Source organism: Paroedura picta, chromosome 9 (assembly GCF_049243985.1).
Source record: "Paroedura picta isolate Pp20150507F chromosome 9, Ppicta_v3.0, whole genome shotgun sequence".
In the NCBI taxonomy this organism is placed as follows: domain Eukaryota; kingdom Metazoa; phylum Chordata; class Lepidosauria; order Squamata; family Gekkonidae; genus Paroedura; species Paroedura picta.
In genome coordinates this window covers 37,068,768-37,088,371 of record NC_135377.1, presented here as the reverse complement: position 1 = coordinate 37,088,371, position 19,604 = coordinate 37,068,768, and the positions used below count along the sequence as shown (strand labels likewise).

Below are 19,604 nucleotides of genomic sequence, written 5' to 3'. Positions count from 1 at the left end.
TTTCTTTATTTTTAAATACTAATAAATAGTTGTGTGCCTTAGGTTCTTCAAAGGGTGTAAGGCATCTTGTAAAAACTAGCAAAATATTATTTGCTAGTTACCCCCCTCTTACATAGCAAATTCCACACATTTCTTTTGAGCATTTGGGGTAAACATCTCTTTTCTTATCATATTTCTGCTGTTGGGAGGAACATTTCATGGCCTTACTTGCCACATTATCTGCTTATAATAGTGATGGAACAGAAAGGGAGAGTGATTGAATGAGTCATAGAAAGAGAAAGAGGGAGAGTGACGGGAGCAGAAAGAGAAAGTAAGTGACATGCGTGGAGGAGAGAGAGAATAAGAAAAGGGGTGGCAGAAGAGGTATGAGGAGAGAAGAGGAAGCAAAGTTGGGGGTAAATGGGATAGCTACCCCACAAGTTTCTTGCAGGTTTCCTCTTGTTATCTAGTAGTCTTTTCTTACTAGCAAACTGACCCTATGAAAGGCTGCGCTAAAATTTCCTACAACCTGGGGAAGTGGAGGGGGGAAGAAACAATACATTATATCTCACAAATCATTCAATATATTATCTCACTCACCATTCAATATCTGTAATAATTTTCTATTAACAAAAAATATATCACCTGGTACTTTGAAGAAAAATTCATCAGCCACTGAGTAGCAAAGTCTGCGCTTCAGAATAAATAATCTATTTAAAAAGTAGAAATAGTCCACAGGAATTGCTCCATGATAATAAATAATTAGACCTGGTCCATCTGGAAGGTTTTCTGTGCCATGTAGCTCATAACCTATTTAGAATACAAAACACAAAAATGTTATTGTTTCAAAATATGGTTTCAAAAGTGGTTGATTATATTAGAATATGTTCAGTCCATTTTACAATTGTCAGACATGACAATTTCTGACTATTTTTATTCCAAAATCTTATATATTAGGTCCAGTTAATAATAAGCTTGAAATAAACTATATAGATCAGGCTTTCTCAATCAGGGTTTCCCAATAGCCCCAGAAGGGATTTGCCAAATGGATGGGAATTATTTTTTTATATTTTTTAAAATTAAGAATTATTGGGTGATATTGCCATATGTGGTCAGGTCAATCTGCCCCCCCCAAAAAAAATGGCTAATGATGGGTCTGGGGAGGGTTAGAAGGAGAATGGTCCCTGCTATACAAATCCTTTCTGACTGTGGGTCATGGCACTTGGGGTGACATGTGACTTCTGGAGGCATGGCAGGAAGGTGTGGCCTGCTGGCATCACTTCCAGGGGTTCTTGAAATGTGAAGAATGTTTCAGGAGTGTCTCAGCAATTAAAAGGTTGAGAAAGGCTGGTATAGATTAAAGATGTCTTGTTTCATAAATTGAAGCATTTCCTATAAAGGAAAACAATTACACCTGGGAGCAGTAGCAGAATAAGTAATAAACAGTAAGAAGGAGGTGTCAGTGTTAAAGTGAATCTTTCCCATAACCCACACGTCTTCTATGTTCTTATAATTATCCACGCATGTATTAAATAGAATATTAATGAAAATAATGTGATGATAATAATCAATTAAAAAACAATAAATTTGGTGTCCCACATGAGGGTGTTGTAATTCACTGGCTAAATCCTAAGTTATGGGACATCCTACAAATAGGATAGGCTATAACATTTAAGAATGATAAATATGAATCAAATCTGGCTAGCCACCTCTCCTTTCTCTTCTAGATCATTGGGGTACAGTACGAGTGGTAGATTTCTAGTTCAGTCAGATATGCAATGGCAATATGAGCACCAATGTGGACCAGGAGCTCCCAACCAACTTCTCTAAAAGAAACAACAAGGAAAGAAGAAGGGAACCCAGACAAGCATACTGAAAAAGAACTAGATTAAGACAATTCTAATCAGACGTGAACATAGCTGCTTAAAACAAATGAACAGAGGGGGAATGCAAACAACTTCAGACTGAACTTTATAGAATGTAATGTGAATTGCAAATATGTATGACTATTCTGAAAATTTATATTTTTAAAAAATAGCCGTACAAAGTATCCCTGACCCCTACTAATTTATGGTCTTACCAATTTAACATACCACACAGTAAAAATATAGATATTAGCCCTATAACAAGAGACCCAGTCAGGGGGTACCAGCCAAGCCAAGCATACTTTAGGGACAATATTCTCTGCGACTGGCTTTAACCACTTTAATCAGGGAAGAGGTGATCCATCAGACAGATTTTCTTCCCTTCTGTTCAGGTAGCCTAAAATAGTCAGGCACAGTCAGATGGATTAATGGCAACAAAACTGAAATGAAGTAGACATCTAGAGAGCTTTATGGACTAACTCTTTCCAAGCGCAAATCTATCTTAAGTTTCCTATTTCTGAGACCGTAGAAGGGTTATTATGTGGGTTCTGAACTGAATATATGTTTATTTAATAAATGTTATTTATATCTCAAGGTTACAAGGTGATGTAGTTTCTGTTTTAATTTCAAGTTTTATATCAGTAAGAGGTAGTTTATCATTCCACACCATTCTCTCTTGAGAGGAGTACTAGACAGGTTTGCCCTTTTTTTCCTCTTATTTTTAATTTATGTTTCGAACCTCTAGCTTGTACTATTAAACAAAGTAATAGTAATAATAATAATGGCTTTATACATCATTGTTTTCAATTTTAAATTATTCTTTATGAGGAAGATCTATTATTTATTTTAGCACCTCAATCTTCAGTTCCTGCATTAATTAATATGATTAATACTTTGGGAGACTTGTCTGGATATATGATTAAATGGGAAAAATCTGAGTTGATGCCACTAGGAGACAATGTATCATGAAACACATTTTACTATGGACATTTTCAGGGGTGCTCATATGTCATTACTTAACTAGAAATACTTACCTTGAAATACTAATTCCTAGAGATATTACACAAATGACTATGCTAAATTACTTTTTTGATATATCTTTGGATTTGAACAGATGGAACACTTAAGCCTGTCTATAGAACAAGGTAAATATGCTCAAAATGAATATTATGCCTATAGTTTATGCAAAATTCCTTTCTGTATACCTTGCATAAAAAGGTAAAGGTAAAGGTATCCTCTGTGCAAGCACCGAGTCATGTCTGACCCTTGGGGTGACGCCCTCCAGCGTTTTCTTGGCAGACTCAATACAGGGTGGTTTGCCAGTGCCTTCCCCAGTCATTACCGTTTACCCCCCAGCAAGCTGGGTACTCATTTTACCGACCTCGGAAGGATGGAAGGCTGAGTCAACCTTGAGCCGGCTGCTGGGATTGAACTCCCAGCCTCACGGGCAAAGCTTTCAGACGGCTGCCTTACCACTCTACGCCACAAGAGGCTCTATACCTTGCATATATATTAAGCCTTCACATAATCAGCCTCTCTGTCAGATGGCTATCTAGCCTCTGTTTAAAAATTTCCAAAGATGGAGAACCCACCACCTCCCAAGGAAGCCACATGGAACCCCACATACATTTCTAAAACAGCATATTAATTTTATCAATACCTTGCATATATATTGATAAAATTAATATGCTGTTTTAGAAATGTATGTGGCGTTCCATGTGGCTTCCTTGGGAGGTGGTGGGTTCTCCATCTTTGGAAATTTTTAAACAGAGCCTAGATAGCCATCTGACAGAGAGGCTGATTATGTGAAGGCTTAAGTGGGTGGCAGGTTACAGTAGATGAGCGATAGGGATGTGAGTGTCCTGCATAGTGCAGGGGGTTTTACTAGATGACCCATGCGGTCCCCTCCAACTCTGTTATTCTATGATTCTGTGTCACCTCAGATTTTCTTCAAGATGGTGCAACTTCCATTAAGTGAAGGAGGATCTGCTTTCCCTGATAGTTTATATAATCAGGCATACTTGTTAACTTGTACTAATAATTGGGACCACTCCTTGCAGTCGGACTATCCATCTTGGGGGCTTTTGGAATCCTCTTTTCTGGTGCCCCTGTCAAAGTGAGATGCATTAGAGTCTACCTATACTAGAGTGGATCTCATTCCTCCTGCAATTTCTACAGCTAGAAAACAAAGGAGTATATTGGCATGACAATAATAATTTGATCCATTTTCACATTCTACATTAACATTAGTTCAAAAATTGTGGAAGATGTTTATATTGGATCATTGGACAGATTCCGAGGATGAGTTTTTCATCATTTTCTCAGCTGAGATCTAGATATAATTGGCCATTTTCTGTTAAATGGCTATACTTAACAGTTGCAACATTTGTTGGTATCTAAACGTGGCCCCGCAGCATTAGGTGTTTTAGAATTTCCTTTGTTTCTGGAAACTCTAATCAGATCAAGGCAGAAAAACAAACCAACAATATTTGTTTATAAATATGCAATGTAAGCAGAATAAGGTGCTAGATCACTCTGTTTTGCTAAAGCAATGTGATACGGCCTTAAATTCTGTACATAGTCTCTCTCTCTCTGGAACTTAAGTTGAGAGTTATAAAACAAAAATTATATTTATAATATACTGGACACCACAGTGACTTTTTATCATACTATACCATCAAATTGTATGTGTTGTAACTCATAGGAAACATCCATTAAACATATGCTTTGGGCATGTCCAGTCACTTGGGTTTTTGAAAAAGTTATTATTCATATCAATTTTGTATTAGATTTTTTTAGGATTCTTATGTACTTTTAAACCATCTGTCCACCTTCTGGAGTCTAACCAATGGTCAATGGAAACAGACCCTGTGTACCCTTACTACAGCTAAAAGATTCCTATCAGTACAGTGGAAAGATAAAAGCCCCCCTTGTAAATCAATGGATCAAGGAAATTAGAACTATCAACATTTGAATACACAGCATATAGACAACACATCCATGTTGGCTGGCAATTTCAAAAACCAATACTATATATAATTAGCAGCAATACAGAGTTGGCAGCTAGCACAGTGTACGGCAGCAAAATAATGCTGGCAACCAGTATGGTAGGGTAAAAATGTTGACTAGCAAGTGGGGCTGGTTGCTAGTCCCTTTTAACTCTCACTATGGAGCAGTTTTGACAAACTGTCTAGACCTGCATATGCTGTTAAAAATAACATCAAGTAGATGTAAATACAATGAACTTCAAACCATTAAAATTAACTAACAATTTTCTATAGAAGGGATTCAGTGAACCTTCTTCCGTCAAATTCTTGGTGCTCCCATGTGTGTGCCCTATGTGTTGTGTGCTGAGCTTGGCCAACATTTTTTAGAAACCAAGGCTTGGCTGATAATTTTAAAATTTTGGCTTAAAATACTTTTCAGAGTGGAGTCACATAGCTTACTCTTTTACTTAAAGATGGACCCACAATGCAGCTCATGGTTTCTCAGTATTGAATCTTAAATTGTAGGATTTTCAACAGATTTTTTCCTTATGTTTAACGAGTCTGAAATCTTTAATATTTTGAAACAAAGATTAGTGGTGGCCGAACAGTCCAAAATGTTTCTAGCACAACCCTGTGTATGTTCTCCTGCTGCCCTGGGGATTCAATCAAATCAAGGGGAAACTGTTAATTATTTTTATAATCTTCCTAATACTACCCTCCGGAGAGTTTTAGAATCATAGAATCATAGAGTTGGAAGGGGCCATACAGGCCATCTAGTCCAACCCCCTACTCAATGCAGGATCAGCCCAAAGCATCCTAAAGCATCAAAGAAAAGTGTGTATCCAACCTTTGTTTGAAGACTGCCAGTGAGGGGAAGCTCACTACCTCCTTAGGCAGCCTATTCCACTGCTGAACTACTCTGACTGTGAATGTTTTTTTCCTGATATCTAGCCTATATCATTGTACTTGTAGTTTAAACCCATTACTGCGCGTTCTTTCCTCTGCAGCCAACGGGAACAGCATCCTGTCCTCCTCCAAGTAACAACCTTTCAAATACTTAAAGAGGGCTATCATGTCCCCTCTCAACCTCCTTTTCTCCAGGCTGAACATTCCCAAGTCCCTCAACCTATCTTCATAGGGCTTGGCCCCAGATTATCCTCATCGCTCTCCTCTGTACCCTTTCAATTTTATCTACGTCCTTCTTGAAGAGAGGCCTCCAGAACTGCACACAGTACTCCAGGTGTGGTCTGACCAGTGCCATATACAATGGGACTATGACATCTTGTGATTTTGATGTGATGCCCCTGTTGATACAGCCCAAAATGGCATTCGCCTTTTTTACCGCTGCATCACACTGCCTGCTCATGTTTAGCTTACAAGTACCCCAAGGTCTCATTCACACAGTATTACCTAGAAGCGTATCCCCCATCCGGTAGGCATGCTTTTCATTTTTCTGACCCAGATGCAGAACTTTACACTTATCTTTATTAAATTGCATCTTGTTCTCATTTGCCCATTTTTCCATTGTGTTCAGATCTCGTTGAACTCTGTCTCTATCTTCCGGAGTATTTGTCAGTCCTTCCAATTTGGTGTCATCTGCAAACTCGATAAGTAGTCCCTCCACCCCCTCATCTAGTCTAGATCATTAATAAATATGTTAAAAAGTACCGGACCGAGCCCCGAGCCCTGAGGTAACCCGCTACACACCTCCCTCCAGTCTGATGAAACATGCTGGCAAGAATGAGTTGTCTTCCCTCAAGCATCCTTGCAGGAAGATACCAGAATGTCCCAAGGGGGGAAAGATTGTGTCCATATTCTGCGAACTGCCCGGATTCAACCTCACATATTATTGTAGATTGTGAACTTCATGTAAGTCTTTGCAGAAAACTTCTGGATCCTCTACCTTGTCCCAGGGGTCTAGTAAATGATGAAACTACACTCCAGTTTCTGCTTTCTGGAAAGGAACAACTGAATTATAAAATGTAAATTATATTATGATGAGTCTTTTCTTCCCTTTCTTCTTAAAAGCTGTCTTCTAGAAAAAGATTCTTTCCTATGTTTTGTATTTTAAAATGCTAAATGTTTTAAAGAAATAACTGTTCTATAATATGCAGTTTTTTATTCTTAAATTAAAAAATATATTTTAAAAACCCTTACTGAAATCCAGGTAAACAACATGAACTGAGTTTTTATGATCTAGTAAGCCCATCACTCAAAGAAGGAAACCATACTGGTATAGGGATTAAGAACTGTGGTTTCTAATCTGGAGAGCAAAATTTGATTCCCCAGTTCTCCACATGCAGCCAGCTGGGTGACCTTGGGCTAGTCACAGCTCATATAGCACTGTTCTTACAGAACCATCCTGTCAGAACTCTCTGAGCCCCACCTACCTCACAGGGTGTCTGCTGTGGCAGGATAAGCAATTGTAAGCCACTGAGACTCCTTCAAGTAGTAAAAAGCAGGGTATAAAAACCAACTCATCTTTTGCCTGGTCTGGCAGGAACTGTTGGAGATAAATCCATGCTGACTTTCCTGGATCAACAAATTGTCCTTCAGGTGCTTGCAGATCGCTCCCTTTAATATCTGCTCCATTATCTTCCCTGGAATTGTTAGAGTCACTGGCCATCTCTCCTTCCTTATTATATGTGAAAGTGAGTGAGTTAGTACATCCTGGAATCTTATCTTATAAAGAAGATATCAAGGTTTTTTTTAATTATAGACTTGATGGTGTTGTGCTGGTTGCCAACTCTGCACTGCTATCTTTGTTTTACATATAGAATTGTTTTTTGAAATTGCCAGCCAACATTTTTGCCTGCCACGCTGGTTGCCAACTCTTTACTGTTGATAAGTACTTCTGTTCACTTAGCAAATAGAACTGTTCTTTTGAAATAGTTGCATACCAATCCAGTATTGCTTTACTGATTGTTTCACAATCTGTATCATACATTGAATTGTTTTTGGACATTTCTGGAACATGCAACAAATATTCTCATCAACAATTAAGTTTTGTAATTTTTCTTTCAGATAAATATTAAGAGTTATAATGTCTGTGTTGTTTGGGTACACTGTGGGAACCTATGGTCCCCCCTCTTTTTTTTTTACTTTGTTTCAAAGTATACTTCTTTCTTGTGCTTAATATGAACCATGGCTTAGATGCTCTAGTTTTTGCTGTCTCTAGTAGCTTCAGTTTGACACTAATCAGTTTGCCACAATAGCTTGATTAATAACTTATATGTACTTTCTCTTCAAACAAGAACTAGAAATCATGATTTCCAGACAATTCTGGTTAGAAAGCCAAGTGCCAATAATCGTAAGATGGAAATAATAGAATTCCACACATACCAAGTACTGTGACGCATCCCCCAAAAAAGCCTTACCACCCTGCACCGCAAGAGGCTCTAGACCCCATGTAGTACAACCTAAATCTAAATGTACTTACCATTCCAAAATCTTGCAAATACATCCCACTTATTTGCTACCATTAGTCGCGCACTATCCCATCTATTACTGGAATAATCTTCTTGCAGTTTATGAGTCCTCTGATAGATGATGAGGAAGAAAGAAGAAGTGTAAAGGAAGAAGAGGATGCATAAAGGAATGAAAAAAAGAATCAGGATCACTGTAAGTAGCATTGTTGAATAGATGAGCACATATAAAAAGTATTTCTCCAGGTATTCAAAAATAATCCATTCTCCCAACTGGGAAGCAAAATAGGTTGAAGAAATCATAGATGCCTGATCAGTGTCCGGCATTCATTCATGTTATCAGTACCTGTTTAAAAAGATAATAAAAGCAGAATAAATTATTTCCATGCAAATTCCAGCATTTAATTTTACAACACTCTATGCCAGGCTACAGTCTGACTGAAAGTATTCAGTGAGTCTTATTTCCAAATAAAAATGGAACACTGCATTGTGACATATTATTCTATGTTCTATGACATATTATTTACCAATAAACTAAGCTGATTAAGGTGCTCTGCCAAAGTTTATACTCAGTATGTGAAGTCCTGTTGATGAAAATCATTGTACCCAGACACACCTACATCTAAACCAGCTGGGTCAACATCTCATCATAATAGTGTCTGCAAAAGATGCTCCACTTGTATGGGTAATTGTGGATTTGGATGTGGAAGGCAGGTCCATGGAATGAGCAAGCCCAGTATGCACTCACACTGCATGATTTTTCTGTGGGGGAAACTCTAGTTTGGGCAACATTAGAGGGAATTATCAGTGTGGTATATATAATTGCTATTTTCTGTCTGGTAATGCAAACAACCACTGAAAGGCTAGGGCCTAGCCACCTCCAGTGGTTTTTGTACCTCTAATAAACTGGTCAGTGTGGTCAGACACTGCAGTGTTAAAGTTCAATCTGAAAGCAAAAAAATTGCAATACAGAAATTAAAATTGTTTATGCACTGGGGGGGGCTGGAGAGGAAGAATTGAACTAATAGCACATCAGTGCTCTCCGAAGCAGAGTTAAACTCTTCTAAGCCCACTAACTTCTACGTACTCTGAAGGACGTTACATTGGAGATGTGGGTTGGATTTTGCATAGTTAGAACAGGAACTTCGTGACGTTTTTCAAATAGTCTCCTCCAGTGTCCTGATTGACACAGTGCCTTGAGCACAATATGTCCTTCCCAACTGCAACAATAAATTGATTTTGCTATTGAAGCATCCCACTAGAGAGCAGCCTTGTCCCTCACTGCAGCAGGGCAGGGTATCCACATGCCTCACTGGGAGAGGTATGGCTGGGCAGCCCGCACCTCCCCCCAGCCCTCTCCACTGCCAAGCTGAATGAGGCAGCAAGGCTGCAGCAGGGGGGTCCATACTACCCCCCCACCAAAGCAGGTGGAGTCAAGTGAAATGGCACTGTCCCTGGCCAATGCAGGATCAACCCAACCTTCACGGGGAGAGGTGAGCCTGGATGTGGTGGTCCCTCTTGCACTGTACTGAGGCTGGACAGAGCTGCCCTGCCCCTCACTAGGAAAAGTGAGGCTAGGTCTTGTGATCTTGTACCATCCCTCACTGTGGCGACTGAACGGGGGGGAGGGTCCTATCCCTTTACAGTGAGGCTAGGCTGACCAGCTCTATTTTGCTCCCTGATTAGAGAGGTGAAGCTGGTTGGGGTGGCCCCCTACCATAGAATTAACAAGCAGGGTGGCCCCATTCTGATCCATGCTAGGATAGGTCAGGCCAGGTAGTGTGGCCTGCCCTAGCCCTCAGTAAGACTAGGATGGCGGCCCTCTTTTGTACCCCACTGAAGAAGGTCAGGCAGGGTGGCTCCATTACTCCAGCACTAAAGACAGGCAGGGTAGCCCTGTCCCTCACCAGCAGAAGTGAGATTAGACAAAGCAGCCCTGTTCCATCTACACTGTGCAAGGCTGAAAGGCAGCCCCATCCCTTGATGCATGAGAAAAGGTGAACCCAGGTGGTGTGACCCCATCCCAGCCTTTGCTGAGCCAGGCCATAATGAGGCCAGGCACCCCTATTCTTTGCCATAGTGAGGCTGAGTAGGGCCTTTTGTCCTTTGCCTGGTGAAGAAAGGCTTATTGTGTAGGAGGTCCTGTCCATGGTGGCAGCAAGGCTGGTCCATGTGAAAACGGGCTATGGCAGCCCTGTCCCGTCCCTTGAGTGGATGAGCAGTACTGCCCTATCCTTTGTCATGGCAAGGTCAGGGAGCTCCATCCCATCCCTTGGCAGGAAATGGTGGGCCCTCCCCATCCCTCAAAGCAGCCAGGGCAGCCCCATCCTCCTACCCCTATTTTGGGGCTGGGGTTACTGGGGGGGGAGGGGATAAACCCCAGTGCTGGGTAGCCCCAGTGGGCTCTTTCTGGTGGCTATTATGGACACACCAATGTGCATTATGCCATTTACAAAATATATAAAGTGTCCAGATTTCACGTTAAACTCATGGAGCTGTTATGCCATTTCCAAAACAGAAGTGTTTAGCATTGTTCTAAACTGTAGGGGTTTGAAGGCATGTATATATAAGCACGAGTCTCTTGTGGCGCAGAGCGGTAAGGCAGCAGACATGCAGTCTGAAAGCTCTGTCCATGAGGCTGGGAGTTCAATCCCAGCAGCCGGCTCAAGGTTGACTCAGCCTTCCATCCCTCCGAGGTCGGTAAAATGAGTACCTAGCTTGCTGGGGGGGTAAACGGTAAAGACTGGGGAAGGCACTGGCAAACCACCCCGTAGTGAGTCTGCCAAGGGTCAGACATGACCCAGTGCTTGCACAGGGGATACCTTTACCTTTTTTAGATATAAGCATTACTGTACCAGCACAAACTACAATTAAGGACTGGCTTGCAAATTATCTCACACCCATCAACTACAGAGAATGAACTTTTAGGTATTCAGCATCTCCTATTTGTATTTCAGCACTTGGGGCACTTATGGCTTTGAAAACCATATAAAGAAAGCAGAAGCATCACTGCCCACTGCCTACCCACTGGACCACTTGCTACAGAAGAAAGGGCGGGGGGAGGTGGTGTGGCATCGCCTGCTCTCCTCAGATCCCAGAGGCGAAGCAGCAGATGTACTTGGACGGGAAAGCCCCCTGCTGGTATCGCCATCAGTTGGGGTGAATTGATGCTCCCCATATATGTTAAGGGTGAGTTTAAAACACCTGAAAACGTTGCTTTTCAAGCAATCTCGTTCACGCGCAGGCACACACGAGACACGCGACTCCCAATTGCAAGGCCAGTCCTCCAGACGAAGACTGGCGTTTGCCTAGAGCTCCTCAGCCATTCCGACCCGAACCCTGTCTGTTGGGTCGGGGGTCCCGCGCGGGCGCCGCTCCGAGATGGTCCTCGGCCGGCCAATGGCCCATCGGTACCACCTCCCTCCGGTTCTGCACCCGCGCCGCCTTCCCTTTGCGGACGAGGCCGCGACTCCCACAGCGCTCGGCACCTTCTCCCCGCCTGGCCAGCCCTGAGAACTCCCCGCGTCCCGCCCTCGAAAACGAGCCCAAACATCTCGGGCGCGCGTCGTCTTGCTTCACCGGGCAACTCTCCCAGGGACCTTCCGCCGCGCCTCGCCTCACCGCGCCGCGCGGACGACGAGGGAAAGGGCGCTTACCAGCACTGGACGGCTGAAGGCAGCGGAGTGGATCCTCCCAGCGCCGCGCTCGAAGCCAGCCTGCGCTCCGCGGTGGCGGCCCTTTTCTCAAGTACGCAAACGCAACTCGCTGCGCCCCGAGCGCCGATTGGCCAATTCGGCCTTGCGTATGGGAAATGGGTCGGGAAGCAGCGGGCTTCGCGCAAGGACTTCTGGCGTAACCCCAGGCGGGTCTGGGAAGATCCTTGTCAGGCTCAGCAGTCGGAAAGTTACCGCGGCTGGACCAGCGCGCTTGACGTTGAAACAGAGCCAGCGTTTCGGTGGGCGAACCGTCTCCTCTTGAACTGGTACTGTGTCTTTCCATTGAATGACGTGCTCCCCTCCCCCAATCCAGTTATCCCTGAAATTATAGAATTTCAATATACTCCCAGGGAGGGATCTCGTGGCACCTTAAAGACTAACCAAAAGTATCCCTGCATGGGCTTCCGTGAGTCTGCGCTCACTGGGGGTGGGAGATATTTTGCCCCTCCAAGCTATTTTGCACTGCCTCCTGCTCTGGTCCTTGTCTTGGGCAGTGGACCCAAGTGGCAGAGGTCAAGGAATGGGCACCTTTTGCCTTCTTTAATGGTGCTGCCTGGCTCGAAGAAAATAGTTTCTTTGTCGTTGTGTCAACTGGCTCCAAAGTAATAGAATCATAGAATGCTAGCGTTGGAAAGGGGCTACACAGGCCATCTAGTCCAACCCCCTGCTCAATGCAAGATCCATGGTTCCCAGACTTTTTCAGGCTGCTGCCCCCTTGGCTCCCAGGCCATATTCCTAGTGCCCCCCCATGCCCACACATATGTACACGCCCCTTTTTCCTGGTGTTAGGTCTACTACAAATTCTAAACACACTACATTGCCTACATACAAATTTCTTTTGGGGTTGGTATGTGGCAGCCATATTTTAGTTGGGACAAAAATATATAAGTTCTTTGTAAAAGTCATTTGTAAAAACTACTTTAGGTCCTAACTGGGGAGAAAGACAGACAGGGAAAGAAAGTCACACAGCTAAGCAAGTAATGGAAGATCCCATGGTCAGGAGGAAGCAGCAGAAGGCTTTTTATCCTCCCAAAGGTGGAGGCCTTTGGGGAAGGGTTGGCCACCCTGGGTTAAGAAATTCCTGGAGATCTGGGGGAGCCTGGGAAGGAGGGGAAGAAGCTCAGGAGGAATATGATCCCATCCAGCCCATCTTCTGAATCTGTTGTTTTCTTCAGGAACCTAAGCAGGGTTGACCTTGGTCAGCACTGGGATGGGAGACCACCAAGGAAGTCCAAGGTCACCACTACCCAGAGGCAGGCAATGGAAAGCCACCTTGGAATGTCTCTTGCTAGGAAAACACATCTGCAGCAGGAAGAGTCAGACTGCTGCCCCCAAATTCCTCACCGCCCCCTGGATTCTTCCAACACTTCCAGTGGAGGCATAACACCCATTTTGCGAACCCCTAACCTAAAGCATCCATGAAAAGTCTCTGTCCAGCCACTGCTTAACAATCACTAATGAAGGGGAGTTCACCATCTCCTTAGGAGGCTGATTCCACTGCTGAACTACTTTGACCGAAATTCTCCTTAGGTGCTGAATGTCAGGTTCTTTGGTACTCAACTTCAAAACTGTATCAGGGTGATATTGGCATGGGAGTGTGAACATGCCTTTCCCATCAACTTATCCCACCTCACAATCCAATCAACCCTCACCCCACAGTCAAATCATAAATCAACCCATTCCAGAAGCCCCAAACAGTATATCAGTGACCTCCTAAAGTGATGCAGCCACAACCCTTTTGGAGGCCATTTGGATATGACCAGAAGCCGTCTGGATGGAGGCAATGGCCATCTCCCAAGCCATGCAGTGGCCACCATCCATGATGAATATGAGATGCTCTGGCAGCTAGAGCCTCTGGCCTGCAATAGGATGACTGAAAAATAGTTTGGTCCTCTTGGGAGAGTTATGGACTCTGAGCCACCCAGTGCAGACCTGGTTGGATCTGAGAAGTACCGACTGTCTTCTCCCTTGCTGCTGTAGACTTGCTCTATGAAGCATTCTGCGGGTGCTGGCAAAACCTCTGGAGTGTGGCTTGGATGGGGTGAATTCATGTAACAGAGGCAAGGGAAGGGAAGCCAGCATAACACATAAGCTATATCCATCACTATGTTGCTGCCACCTGGGAGCAAAACAACAACCCCCTGTAGTGTGCTGATGCTCCTGTTGCCCACAAGTACCCCCTAGGTCACATGGGTAGTAAACCAGTTCTGCTTCTAATTACATATCCTTTTGGATTAAGTTGTATATTTGTGTCCAAACAATGCTTTTACATTTCTTCTGGTGAATGTTTAATTCAAGACTTTAAAGAGCAAAGTTGTCTGAAATATAGTGTACTTTTCAACATCTGTCAATGCTATATTTTTTAATACAAGGGTAATAGTAAAGATGAAAACTGTCACATATTAGAATATGCGCTTTATGTATTAGCTGTTCTTGTTGGTTGCTGAATTTAAGTGGGAGCAGGATATGCAATGCTAACATGGAACGAATAACTGTTAGCAGTTTGAAAGTGAGATGTGCTTTAAGTACAAGTACAAACAGTACAAGTAAATTAATATTCCACCAGAAAATATGACATGTGCCACCAGACTCCATTGAAGTGCTTCATAATTTGGACTTGTTCATTAATCATCCTTCTGAAACAGCCTTTCTTAACTTTTTTACCATTGAGAAACCACTGAAACATTCTTCAGGCTTCAAGGACCCCCAGAAGTGGTGCAATCATGCAGAATATGGTTGGGAAGCGTAGCTGTGTACATGACCTAGAGCAGGGTTAGTCAACCTGTGGTCCTCCAGATGTCCATGGACTACAACTCCCATGAGACCCTGCCAGCAAATGCGGTAGGAGGTAGAATGTAGAGCTCTTCTGGGGGTATAGGCAGGGAGGCGGTCTCTCGGATACACTAGGAGTGTATCATGTGCCAGTGTCTAGAAATAATATTCTTAATTTTGTGTGAATAAGGAGAAAAGTCAAATACACAAACCATCTTATTAAGTGGCACAAGTTCTTTGTAAGTTAACAAGGCACTTCGTAAATTAACAAGGCACATTAACAAGGTCAATTCCACTCTGTCTTTTGCTCTGGTAATTACTGCCTGAGGATAGTTTCACTCTCATAAAGAGTTTCTAGCAGCTGAGTTATAGTCCCTTTCACCGGTGGTTATGCAGCGGTGCCGTAAAAAACTGTCCTATTGGCAGATTTTCTTTAAGTTGTCTAGGGTGATAAGAATTAATTTCTAATAAAGTATTACAGTCTGTGGATTTTTTATAAGTAAAAACAAATAGTACCTTATTATTAAATAATATCTTATTATTTATTATTTAATAAGAATGATTATTATTCTTAAGAGCCTCTTATGGCGCAGAGTGGTAAGGCAGCCGTCTGAAAGCTTTGCCCATGAGGCTGGGAGTTCAATCCCAGCAGCCGGCTCAAGGTTGACTCAGCCTTCCATCCTTCCGAGGTCGGTAAAATGAGTACCCAGCTTGCTGGGGGGTAAACGGTAATGACTGGGGAAGGCACTGGCAAACCACCCCGTATTGAGTCTGCCATGAAAACGCTGGAGGGCGTCACCCCAAGGGTCAGACATGACTCGGTGCTTGCACAGGGGATACCTTTACCTTTACCTATTATTATCCTTACGTCTATACATGTCCAAAAATGAAATCTTAAACTGATGAAAATTACATTCAAGTTTTATAGTCTCGTGTATTGAATTTGCCCATGAGATAAATTCCTGGTGTGTCTGGATCTTTGTATATAAAAAAATGTCATCTAAGAATCGAGTTAAGAATGCTATATTCCTCAAATAAGGATTCGTATATTCATTTCTGAGCCATTTCATTTCTCATTCATACATGAACAATGTTGCTAGGTTTGGAGACAAGGCAGAGCTCATAGAAAACACATGGACTTGTAAATATAATTTTCCAACAAATTGGGGGGAAAGGGTCTAACAAGAAATTTGTGGGAGGTTGTTTGATGTCCCTGATATCTATTTTCTGGCTACCTCCCTCGCTTCATCCAACGGGATGTTTGTATACAATGCCTTAACATCACAGGTAACCAATAAAGCATGTTGTTCTACTTCAGGATTCTCTGAGTGTAATGAATTGTGTAGAATCCTTCAAAATAACAGGTGTTAATGGGATCATTAAAAAAAGTCAATGAATTTTGAAAGAGATTCTAATGCCAAACATGTCTGTGCAATTATAGGTCTGGCTGGGGGTTTATTCAAATTTTTATGGATTTTCTGTAACATGTAAAAGTATGGAATTACTGGATATTTATTAATTAAGAAATCCGCTTCCTGGTTGGAAATAAAGTATTGACCCAGTCTATCATGTATCACCACCCGTATTAATTTCATTAATGTGTCTTGAAAACTATAAAGTACATTTTTTTAAATTTATTATCTGACTAGCTTCAAAGCCCGTTCCTAAGAACAGGCCTTGAAAGGGCCCCCTCCCCTGGCCAGGCAGCTTAAAGTGGCTTTGGGCTGCAGCTTGCAGCCAAATCAAATGGGGCAGGTGGGGGCTGGGCAGCTCCTTAGGAGGCCTGGGACAGAGCTCCTTAGCAGGCAGTCAGCAGGCCGGGAGGCCCTCATCAGCAGGCCCAGCCTAGCAGGCCAGGAAGCCCCTGTTAGCAAGCCCTCCACCACAACCCTTTGCTCAGGGCCCTCTCACCTGACATGCTGCTGGCTCCAGGCACTGAGTCCTCTGAGAGCAAAGAGGCTAGAATCCAGGGCAGGAGGGCAGGAGCTGCAGGGGCAGGGCCAATCAGGGCAAAGTTTGATTGGCCCTGATTGGCCCTATTCCAACTTGGACAGCCGGACATGTCCCACCCCCTAGGCTGTTTCATAAATATATAGAGGAACAACAATGGATAAGGATAGCTGTTTCATGGCTTCTTGCTCAAAATCCCTAGTGTTCATTACCACAATACCTCCTGCCTTATCCGCAGCCTTAATAGTGATGGAGGAATCATTTTTAATTGGTATAGAGCCTTAAATTCTTCTAAAGAAAGACTATTAGGTGCTAACTTATGTTTCTTTTCCATTGACACTATGTACCTGTTAACTACTCTTTCAAACATAATTATTTCAAGTGTTTCAGTAAGAGGGTTGTATGTGGATTTAATTCTTAATTTTTCAATATCTAAATTGTTACTGTCTTTAGAAAAAATATATCTCAATTTCAAAGTTCTAGTGATCTTAAATAAGTCTATTCTTGTTCTGAGAGCGTTGTATTTATACATGGGTACAAAACTTAAGCCTTTTGAAAGTACAGATTCTTCAATAACCATAAGTGGTCTATCAGAAAGATTATGTATGATTTTATTTTGAGGGGGTGAGAATGGAACTGAAAATCTGGATGATATCTGTCTGGTCTTCATTCCTGAAATAAGTACGTTTGAAAGCGTTTCTTCATCTCCCAGCACTTCTTGGTAATTATTTTGAGCCCCGACTATAGGGTCCGTACATGCCTTAAAATATAAAGAGCTTCTCTGTAGCAGATATTACATGTTGGGATGAGTGCAAAAGACCTCACTACTACAAGTATCATGTGCATATTATCAGGCTGTGTAAACTGAAGATTATCTACAGAAACTAGATTTTGGAGCTTGAGGCATGACCACATACAGAGCAGTAAAATGAATGATAACTCTGATGCTCTAACCTGGCCTGATCTTGGAAGCTAAGCAGAATTGGATGGGAGACCACCAAGGTAGTCCAGGATCCCTCAAGGATCTGGGAATTGTGTTTATGTATAAATGAAAGAGATAGTCGTGCATGGAGCTGGGTCCCCCTCCGCCATCCTGCTTGGTAAATTCCTAATCTCCCCTTGTAAAATCAGGTGGGAACTGTCCATTAATGCTAGCATGTTAAGGAACAAAAAGTACAATGTACCATTCTACTATAAGACAACTCTCACTTTATGGCAGCTAGCTACAGAGGAATATCAACATGGTCTCAAGTTTTTTGTTTTGTTTTTTAATGATGGGCTATTTTCAGGGATAATAACAGTAACTCAGGGGGAGAAAGGAAGTCGCTCAGAACTGGGGTAGAGAAATGGTTGAATGGGACAGGATATTTTTTTTAATTTAGGAAAACAGTAGGGGTACCAAATAAAGGGGTGAAGGGCGGGCATAATTGCATTTGTTGAAGACAATAGTGTAATACAAAATGTATAGAATATTTTCCCTCATCTTCCATCATTATAATTTAAAGTATTATCTATAATGTACAATAGCTTTTATTTCTTTTGAGATACTGTTATATTAATTATTTAAGCTTTAATTTCATCATCACTATGTACTGAATATAACATATTTATCATTTTTACATATTTATAAAGTCTATTATATATCTCATACCAAGAACCCTCTTATATTCCAGATATTATATCTGGAACAGATTTTAATTGTACTTTTATTTCATTACCATACATTTGTATATGATATGATTAAGTTTGTCTCCTGCTAGTATAATATACATTATACACACTCAGTCCCTCATAAAATTTTCTAACAGATCTGCTTGTGGCCATTTCCAAATCGCCGTTGTATTCTAATAATTGGTTGCTAGCAGAATTTATTTACCTGTTCATATAGACTTGCTTGCACCAGATTAGCAAAGTGTGGATGAGCTGCTTTTGAGATAAACTGCTTGCTTCTGATGTTCACCTCTTCAGTGCACTTGTGAATCACTGTGGTGTAATGTTTAAAAAGTCCATAGTGTTTCCGGTAATGCTTTTTTCTGCGTGACCTTTATTGCACATTCTAACTGGCGCTGCTATAGCACTAAACCAGTATAGCACTTCAATGCTATAGCAGCACCATTAAGATGCCATTGAGTCAATGGAGTCAAGGCATTTCAATGGGGCCGCTACAGCCCAAAAATGCTATATTGCTTTCTCACTATATAGAAACCATTTAGAATGTTTTAAAAACCTGCAAGAAAGATCACGTGGGGAAAAGGTCAGTGGGAGGTAGGAGGACAGCGACACTGTTTGTAATGACCATCATCCTTCAGAGACAGCTCATTAATGTAAGGAAATTCATTATATGAAACCCTTGTCCTTGTATCATTTTGCTCAAAATCAGACCAAAAACTAATAATATCTGGTATGGAACAGTAATATAAAAATCCCCTATGTCTTGATACTCCCAGCATTTTCCGTTGTGATTTTTATCTGCTTTCTCAATGCCCTTTTTAAATTATTTATATACTATTTTAAAATAATGTCTATCAATTTTCTCTTTGTGTCTGGCTAACTATAAATCTTATATGTTTTCTCTATAGTCATTATTGCATAGATATCTGTTCTTCAAGGTTTTAAATCCACTTAATCATACATCTTTTCATTTTCTCATCTTCTGTTTCCAGCTGGAATAAAATCTTATATAACTAATCTTATATATACATTTTACATGTACCTCTTTGGTACAATACGTATTTGACCTTTTTCTTAATCTTTCTGTCAGAATTGCAACAAATTATTCAGTAGTAAGTAGTTTTAAAAAATGTGGTAGTAATACTTCACAAACCTCTTTATGTCTTAGCATTATATATGTGTCTTGCCACATTGGGAGTATAGTCTTTTTTTCATTTATCTTTCCATAAATGTTTATGA

At 41.7% G+C, this 19,604-nt stretch overlaps 2 protein-coding genes across 2 annotated transcripts in view; one reads left to right on the top strand and one right to left on the bottom strand.

The window, feature by feature from the left end:
* The window catches only part of LOC143844772 (DGAT1/2-independent enzyme synthesizing storage lipids-like), a 32,701-nt gene extending 20,673 nt beyond the window's left edge, over positions 1 to 12,028 (bottom strand). Inside the window, exons 1-3 of the mRNA XM_077352403.1 lie at positions 11,913 to 12,028; positions 8,271 to 8,602; positions 625 to 789 (exon numbers count right to left, since the gene is read on the bottom strand). Of these exons, the coding sequence (XP_077208518.1) occupies positions 625 to 789; positions 8,271 to 8,583 (478 nt within the window). The 5' untranslated portion in view covers positions 8,584 to 8,602; positions 11,913 to 12,028. The remainder of the gene's footprint in view (positions 1 to 624; positions 790 to 8,270; positions 8,603 to 11,912) is intronic.
* Positions 12,029 to 12,082: 54 nt separating this feature from the next.
* The window catches only part of LOC143844769 (DGAT1/2-independent enzyme synthesizing storage lipids-like), a 200,683-nt gene continuing 193,161 nt past the window's right edge, over positions 12,083 to 19,604 (top strand). Inside the window, exon 1 of the mRNA XM_077352394.1 lies at positions 12,083 to 12,238. The gene's annotated coding sequence lies outside the window, so the exon portion shown is untranslated. The remainder of the gene's footprint in view (positions 12,239 to 19,604) is intronic.